The 9,724-nt window shown below is 34.8% G+C and overlaps 1 protein-coding gene across 1 annotated transcript in view; it reads left to right on the top strand.

Moving 5' to 3' along the window:
* The window catches only part of LOC133617519 (uncharacterized), a 41,928-nt gene that overhangs the window by 8,757 nt on the left and 23,447 nt on the right, over positions 1-9,724 (top strand). The window contains exon 2 of the mRNA XM_061977501.1: positions 8,019-8,173. Coding sequence (XP_061833485.1) covers positions 8,040-8,173 — 134 coding nt within the window. The 5' untranslated portion in view covers positions 8,019-8,039. The remainder of the gene's footprint in view (positions 1-8,018; positions 8,174-9,724) is intronic.

Raw genomic sequence — 9,724 nt, 5'->3', positions numbered from 1 at the left:
TGTGCGCACCGGATGTGAGCCAAACTCGGACAAAAGTGACAAACACTGACAGGAAGTGAGAGAAACATTGACGGGAAGTGAAAGTAAAACCGTCAGGAAGTGATAGAAACATTGACAGGAAGTGACAAACACCAACAGGAAGTGAGAGAAACTTTGACAGGAAGTACAAACACCGACCGGAAATGACAGAAGAACCGACAGGAAGTGAGAGAAACACTGACAGGAAGTAAGAAAAACACTGAGAGGAAGTGAAAGTAACCGACAGGAAGTGAAAGTAACGAACAGGAAGTGAGAGTAACAACAACAGGAAGTGACAGAAACTCCAACAGGAAGTAAGAGAAACATTGACAGGAAGTGAAAGTAGCACCGACAGGAAGTGACAGAAACACCGACAGGAAATGAGAAACATTGACAGGAAGTGAAACTAAAACTGTCAGGAAGTGACAAACACAGACAGGAAGTGATAGAAACATTGACAGGAAGGGACAAACCTTGACAGAAAGTGAGAGAAACATTGACAGGAAGTGAAACTAAAACCTTTAGGAAGTGACAAACAGACAGGAAGTCATAGAAACATTGACAGGAAGTGACAAACACTGACAGGAAGTGAGATAAACATTGACAGGAAGTACAACCACAGTCAGGAAGTGACAGAGGCACCAACAGGAATTGACAGAAACACTGACAGGAAGTGAAAGTAATCGACAGGAAGTGAGAGTAACAACGACAGGAAGTGACAGAAACACCGACAAGAAATTACAAACACCGAACAGAAGTGACAGAAACACCGACAGGAAGTGAGAGAAACATTGACAGGAAGTGAAAATAATACTGACAGGAATCAAGGGAAACACTCACAGGAAGTAGGAGAAACACTGGCAGGACGTGGGCTAAACAATGACAGTAAGTGAAAGTAACCAACAGGAAGTGACAGAAACACCGGCAGGAAGTGACAAACACCAACAGGAAGTGACAGAAACATTGACAGGAATTGACAGGAACATTGAGAGGAAATGAGATAAACACTGGCAGGAAGTAAGAGAAACACCGACAGGAAGTGAGAGAAACACTGACAGGAATCAAGAGAAACACTCACAGGAAGTGAGAGAAACACTGGCAGGAAGTGAGAGAAACACTGGCAGGAAGTGAGAGAAACACTGACCGGAAGTGAGAGAAACATGGACAGGAAGTGAAAACAAGACCGACAGGAAGTGACAGAAACACTGACAGGAATCAAGAGAAACACCGACAGGAAGTGAGAGAAATACTCACAGGAAGTGAGAGAAACACTGGCAGGAAGTGAGAGAAACAATGACAGTAAGTGAAAGTAATCGACAGGAAGTGACAGAAACACTGTCAGGAAGTGAAAAACAGCGACAGGAAGTGAGAGTAACATTGAGGGGAAATGAGAGAAACACTGGCAGGAAGTAAGAGAAACACAGACAGGAAGTAAGAGAAACAACAACAGGAAGTAAGAGAAACACCGACAAGAAGTGAGAGAAACATTGACAGGAAGTGAGAGAAACACTGGCAGGAAGTGAGAGAAAAACTGACAGGAAGTGAGTGTAACACTGACAGGTATTAAGATAAACAATGACAGGAAGTGAGAGAAGCACTGACAGGACGTGAGAGAAACACTGACAGGAAGTGAGAGAAACATTGACTGGAAGTAAGAGAAACACAGACAGGAAGTAAGATAAACAACAACAGGAAGTAAGAGAAACACCGACAGGAAGTGAGAGAAACACTGGCAGGAAGTGAGAGAAACATGGACAGGAAGTGAAAACAAGACCGACAGGAAGTGACAGAAACACTGACAGGAATCAAGAGAAACACCGACGGGAAGTGAGAGAAATACTCACAGGAAGTGAGAGAAACACTGGCAGGAAGTGAGAGAAACAATGACAGTAAGTGAAAGTAATCGACAGGAAGTGACAGAAACACTGTCAGGAAGTGAAAAACAGCGACAGGAAGTGAGAGTAACATTGAGGGGAAATGAGAGAAACACTGGCAGGAAGTAAGAGAAACACAGACAGGAAGTAAGATAAACAACAACAGGAAGTAAGAGAAACACCGACAAGAAGTGAGAGAAACATTGACAGGAAGTGAGAGAAAAACTGTCAGGAAGTGAGAGAAAAACTGACAGGAAGTGAGTGTAACACTGACAGGAAGTGAGTGTAACACTGACAGGTATTAAGATAAACAATGACAGGAAGTGAGAGAAGCACTGACAGGACGTGAGAGAAACACTGACAGGAAGTGAGAGAAACATTGACTGGAAGTAAGAGAAACACTGACAGGAAGTGAGTGTAACACTGACAGGAAGTGAGATAAACACTGACAGGAAGTGAGAGAAGCACTGACAGGAAGTGACAAATACCCTCAGGGGTCATGCTTGCTGCACACCTCCCTGCAGAGGAGGACGTGGTTACCATGGAAACCAGTTATCATAGACTATTTGTCCCACATTGAGCATGAACTATATTTCGGGAACATAAATCCTATTTAGTGTAGAATATACACGCAACATAAAACTGGACCAAGGCGAAAGATGACTTGGTAAGAAGTGGAAAGACATTTTAAAAGCAGGAATCTTCACAATAAGACGTTAGTAAGACGTGATTTTACGTCCAGTTGCAATAAGTTATGTTAATTGTTGAAGACGAGCACATTGTTTGTATATAAAGCAACAGGTTTTGGTCATTGACTTTTTAATGAATGGAATCAGAAAATAAAATATATTTGGTTCATTCGAATCTTATTTTGAAATGCAAAAGTTAAAATTATATTTCAGTGTCGAAGAGCAATAAATTGATGTTTAAACAGCCTTTTTTTCATCTTTGTTCCTATAACAGACATTTAAATGATCAGTTAGCATAAACAAAAATCGCAGACTATAATCTGATTGTAATCAATAATAATCATTTTGACTATTTATGATAGTTCGATAATAATTTGGATGATATAAATATAAATAATAATTTGGATGATATAAATGTAAATTATTTTATGATTTTAATGTAAATTTTGATGATTTATGAATGATAATAATGTCGGTGATATAAACGTAAATAATAATGTGAATAATAATGTTGATATAAACGTGAATAATAATAATTTTGATGATATAAATGTAAATAATTTTGGCGATATAAATGTAAATAATAATGTTGATAACAATGTGAATAATAATAATTTTGATGATATAAATGTAAATAATGTTGATGTAAATGTAAATAATAATTTTGATGATATAAATGTAAATAATAATTTTGATGATTTGAATGTAAATATTTTTGATGATTTATGAATGATAATAATGTCGGTGATACAAATGTAAATAATGTTGATATAAATGTGAATAATAATTTTGATGATATAAATGTAAATAATAATGTTGATATAAATGTGAATAATAATTTTGATGATATAAATGTAAATAATTTTGGCGATATAAATGTAAATAATAATGTTGATATAAATGTGAATAATAATAATTTTGATGATATAAATGTAAATAATTTTGGTGATATAAATGTAAATAATAACGTTGATATAAATGTGAATAATAATAATTTTGATGTTATAAATGTAAATAATTTTGGTGATATAAATGTAAATAATAATGTTGATATAAATGTGAATAATAATAATTTTAATGATATAAATGTAAATAATTTCAGTGATATAAATGTAAATGATAATCATTTTGATGATATAAATGTAAATAATCATTTTGGTGATATAAATGTAAATAATAATTTCTAAGGCATAAATGTAAATAATTGGATTATAAAAATGTAAATAATACATTTGTTGATAAAAATGTAAATAATGATGTAAATGTAAATGTTGATATAAATAATAATTTTGATGATTTGAATGTAAATAATGTTGATGATTTATGAATACTAATAATGTTGGTGATATAAATGTAAATAATAATAATGTTGATATAAATGTGAATAATATTAATGTTGATGATATACATTTAAATAATAATTTTGGTTATGTAAATGTAAATAATAATAATGTTGATGATATAAATGTAAATAATAATTTTGGTGATGTAAATGTAAATAATAATAATAATGTTGGTGATCATACTTGCCAACTCTCCCGGATTTTCCGGGAGACTCCCGAAATTCAGTGCCTCTCCCGAAAACCTCCCGGGACAAATATTCTCCCGAAAATCTCCCGATTTTCAGCGGAACTGGAAGCCACGCCCCCTCCAGCACCATGCGGACCTGAGTGAGGACAACCTTTTTTCATGACGGGAGGACAACAGGGTGACAAGAACTAAATCATCCAGTCTAGAGATAAATTGTATTATTATGTTTATTTTACCTAAAAATAAATATATTTATTAATTAAAAAAAAACAAAAAACTAAATACATTTGTACTATATTTTGCTAAAAACATCAAAATTAATTGTATTTTTATTTGTATTTTTTCATGACTCCTTATTACATCCAGCCATAGAATTTTACATTAAAATAAACATATTTGAAATAATTGATTTTAAATTATCATAATAATTCATTTAAAATGACCATATTTAATTATTAAAATAATTGCTTCTTTATCAACAACTTTAGCATTTTATTCATTACATTTTGAAACTCTCAGAAGCCAAGTTATGTTATATTCCTTAATATTTATTTATGCAAGTTTGAGGTATCAATTATCTAAACACAGTTTGTTTGCATATTTTCAGGATGTAGATATCTATCTATCTATATATATGTATGTGTGGGGGAAAAATCACAAGACTATTTCATCTCTACAGGCCTGTTTCATGAGGGGGGGTTCCCTCAATCATCAGGAGATTTTAATGGGAGCATTCGCATACCATGGTTTATATAGGGCACAGAGTGGGTGGGTACAGGCTGGCGTAGGGGCGTGGTGATTGGCTCATGTGTTACCTAGGAGGTGTTTCCGTCTGTGGCGGCATGCTGTTACAATTTCACTGCGCTTGTTGAGGGATGACAGGTCTGGACGGTAAATAATAAACAGTTTCTCTTTCAAGCATAGGTTGCATCTTTTATTACCACTATTGTAAGGTGTGCTGGATGCAAGAATTTGCCATGTTATTGAATATTCAACATTATTGTCTTTGAGGTCCCAAATGTGTTTGCTGAGTTCTGTGGTATTCCGCAGGTTTTGGTTCCTGAAAGAAGCCTTGTGATTGTTCCATCTGGTTTTGAATTCTCCCTCGGTTAATCCTACATATGTGTCGGATGTGTTAATGTCCTTGCGTGTTACCTTAGATTGGTAGACAACCAATCTAATACTCAGGATTCCACTTCCGGTTCCGGTTCACCGTGCGTGACTGCTCGCTGACTGCTCGCTGTTTCGAAAAAGCTAAGTATCGTTCTATTTGTGTGCTTTTAAATTGTTCTGCAGCTTTCTTTATTACTTTCTCAACATATTTAGTAGTACTATTTAACTTGCAAATCACCCGATCTCTGTCTCTCCACCCCTCCCGCAGCTAGCTAGCAGCTAGCTGCTAAGCTAACGAAGCTAGCGCGGAGAAAGGCGTCGCCGGGCGCCGGTCAGAAGGAGTCTACTCCTGCACACCGTGACCAGGACTTCTCGGAAGACAGCAGGAACTTCACTCGGTGACAGAAAACACCGTGAGTATGGCTTCCTGCGCGTCTTGCACCTTACTCACGGAGAGGCTGGCTCTGCTAGAGGGCCGTGTCCGCCAGTTAGAGCAGAGTAATCTCGTAACTTTAGATGTTGCGGACACATCTGCTAGCGTTAGCTGTAGCGAGCTAACTAGCCCAGCCTGTAGCAGTCCTAAGCGGCCTACAAGCTACGGTGTACCGGTTGAGACGCATAATAGATTTAGCTCTTTAGCTAGTCCTACACCCCAGTCTACCGGGCACCACACCTTAGTCATAGGGGACTCCATCACCCGAAACATAAAGCTTAGCAAACCAGCCACAATTAAGTGCATCCCGGGGGCCCGAGCACCTGACATTGAGGCTAATCTTAGGGAGCTAACTCGCAACAGGCCTAGTAAACACGTACGACAGGCTAATCGCACCACTAGTTATGCGAATATAGTTGTACACGTTGGCTCCAATGACACTAGGATGAGACAGTCAGAGATTACAAAGAGAAACATAGCCAGGACTTGTGATCTCGCTAGAAAGATGTCCAGGCATCGAGTAATTGTCTCTGGCCCCCTGCCTGCGAGAGGCAATGATGAGAGATATAGCAGATTAGTCTCGCTTAACAAGTGGCTGGCTAGCTTCTGTAGACAACAGGGACTAACGTTTATTGATAATTGGCCCTCTTTCTGGGGCAAACCAGGCTTGCTGATGAGGGACGGCCTTCACCCTAACCAGGAAGGCGCCATCATCCTGTCTAAGAATATAGACTACTGTTTAAGTCACATTTGACTAACTACACTAGAGCAAGCCCGGTCACAGGCAATTACAGAGCCTGCTATTCAGTTGAATATGCTTCAAACACAACATATTTGATGTTCAAACTCATAAACTTTATTTTTTGTGCAAATAATCATTAACTTTAGAATTTGATGCCAGCAACACGTGACAAAGAAGTTGGGAAAGGTGGCAATAAATACTGATAAAGTTGAGGAATGCTCATCAAACACTTATTTGGAACATCCCACAGGTGAACAGGCTAATTGGGAACAGGTGGGTGCCATGATTGGGTATAAAAGTAGATTCCATGAAATGCTCAGTCATTCACAAACAAGGATGGGGCGAGGGTCACCACTTTGTCAACAAATGCGTGAGCAAATTGTTGAACAGTTTAAGAAAAACCTTTCTCAACCAGCTATTGCAAGGAATTTAGGGATTTCACCATCTACGCTCCGTAATATCATCAAAGGGTTCAGAGAATCTGGAGAAATCACTGCACGTAAGCAGCTAAGCCCGTGACCTTCCATCCCTCAGGCTGTACTGCATCAACAATCGACATCAGTGTGTAAAGGATATCACCACATGGGCTCAGGAACACTTCAGAAACCCACTGTCAGTAACTACAGTTGGTCGCTACATCTGTAAGTGCAAGTTAAAACTCTCCTATGCAAGGCGAAAACCGTTTATCAACAACACCCAGAAACGCCGTCGGCTTCGCTGGGCCTGAGCTCATCTAAGATGGACTGATACAAAGTGGAAAAGTGTTCTGTTGTCTGACGAGTCCACATTTCAAATTGTTTTTGGAAACTGTGGACGTCGTGTCCTCCGGACCAAAGAGGAAAAGAACCATCCGGATTGTTCTAGGCGTAAAGTGTAAAAGGCAGCATGTGTGATGGTATGGGGGTGTATTAGTGCCCAAGACATAAGTAACTTACACATATGTGAAGGCACCATTAATGCTGAAAGGTACATACAGGTTTTGGAGCAATCCAAGCAACGTTACCATGGACGCCCCTGCTTATTTCAGCAAGACAATGCCAAGCCACGTGTTACATCAACGTGGCTTCATAGTAAAAGAGTGCGGGTACTAGACTGGCCTGCCTGTAGTCCAGACATTGAAAATGTGTGGCGCATTATGAAGCCTAAAATAGCACAACGGAGACCCCCGGACTGTTGAACAACTTAAGCTGTACGTCAAGCAAGAATGGGAAAGAATTCCACTTCAAAAATGTGTCTCCTCAGTTCCCAAACCTTTACTGAGTGTTGTTAAAAGGAAAGGCCATGTAACACAGTGGTGAACATGCCCTTTCCCAACTACTTTGGCACGTAGCCAATGAAATTCTAAGTTAATTAATATTTGCAAAAAAAAAAAAAAAAACGTTTGAGTTTGAACATCAAATATGTTGTCTAACTTAAACATTAGAAATATATCCAGCTCTTTCTAGTGTTTACCTTCTGTTTAAAAGCGATATTTGTTAGCGTTTCATAGTTAGCTGACCGGACATTAGCAACATGCTAACAGTTGTTAAAAATGTGTTGCGTAGAATCGTTTTGATTTTGTGACATGTTGGCTTCTTTGAAGCTTTTTTGTTCATCATAAAGACGTTTGGTTCTTCAAGGCGCGAGAAAAGGTCCACAAAATGCAAAAGTGGTCTTCCAGTATGGACAAGAGCTCAGACGGGAGCCTGAAGTACTTGAGGAGACGCTTGGACCAGATGGGCTACAAACAACATCTTGGACTGGACTCTGTGCCGCTGGTCTCCAAAGTCTTGAGGTAAACAATCGCCATTTTTTACGTCAATAATAATCATTTTGACCATTTATGATAGTTCGATAATAATTTGGATGATATAAATGTAAATAATGATGTTGATTATATAAATGTAAATAATGTTGATGTAAATGTAAATAATTTTGATGATATAAATGTAAATAATTTTGATGATTTGAATGTAAATAATTTTGATGATTTATGAATAATAATAATGTTGGTGATATAAATGTAAATAATAATAATGTTGCTATAAATGTAAATAATAATTTTGATGATATAAATGTAAATAATTTTGGTTATATAAATGTAAATAATGTTGATGATATAAATGTAAATAACAATTTTGATTATATAAATGTAAATAATAATTTTAGTGATATAAATGTAGATAATAATTTTGATGATATAAATGTAAATACTAATTTTGGTGATATAAATGTAAATAATAATTTTGATGATATAAATGTAAATAATTTTGGTTATATAAATGTAAATAATGTTGATGATATAAATGTAAATAATAATTTTGATTATATAAATGTAAGTAATAATTTTAGTGATATAAATATGGATAATAATAATTTTGATGATCTAAATGTAAATACTAATTTTGATGACATAACTGTAAATAATAATAATGATATAAATGTAAATGATGTAAATGTAAATAATGATGATATAAATGTAAATAATAATTTTGGTGATATAAATGTAAATGATAATAATTTTTATTATATAAATAAGTACTAATTTTGGTGATATAAATGTAAATAATAATAATGTTGATATAAATGTAAATAATAATTTTGATGATTTAAATGTAAATAATAATTTTGATGGTATAAATGGAAATGATAATTTTGGTGGTATAAATGTAAATAATGTTGATATAAATGTAAATCATTTTGATGACATAAGTGTAAATAATACTAATGATGACATAAATGTAAATAATACTAATGATTATATAAATGTAAATAAAAATGATGACATAAATGTAAATAATAATGTTGGTGATATAAATGTAAATAATAATGTTGGTGATATAATTGTAAATAACAATATTAATGATATAAATGTAAATAATAATTTTGATGACATAAATGTAAATCATAATAATGTTGATGATATAAATATAAATAATAATGTTGATATAAATGTCAATAATAATGTTGATGAAGGTAAATAATAATTTTGATGATGTAAATAATATTGATGAAGGCGAATAATAATTTTGATGACATAAATGTAAATAATAATAATGTAGATGATATAAATGTAAATAATAATTTTGATGACATAAATGTAAATAATAATAATGTTGATGACATAAATGTAAATAATAATTTTGATGACATAAATGTAAATAATAATGTTGATATAAATGTAAATAATAATAATGTTGATGAAGGTAAATAATAATAGTTTTGATGATGTAAATAATAATAATGTTGATGACATAAATGTAAATAATAATAATGTTGATGATATAAATGTAAATACTAATTTTGATGACATAAATGTAAATAATGATGATATAAATGTAAATAA

Source organism: Nerophis lumbriciformis, linkage group LG18 (assembly GCF_033978685.3).
Source record: "Nerophis lumbriciformis linkage group LG18, RoL_Nlum_v2.1, whole genome shotgun sequence".
In the NCBI taxonomy this organism is placed as follows: domain Eukaryota; kingdom Metazoa; phylum Chordata; class Actinopteri; order Syngnathiformes; family Syngnathidae; genus Nerophis; species Nerophis lumbriciformis.
The sequence above is the reverse complement of the archived record's forward strand: the minus strand, read 5'-3'. Positions and strand labels throughout refer to the sequence as shown.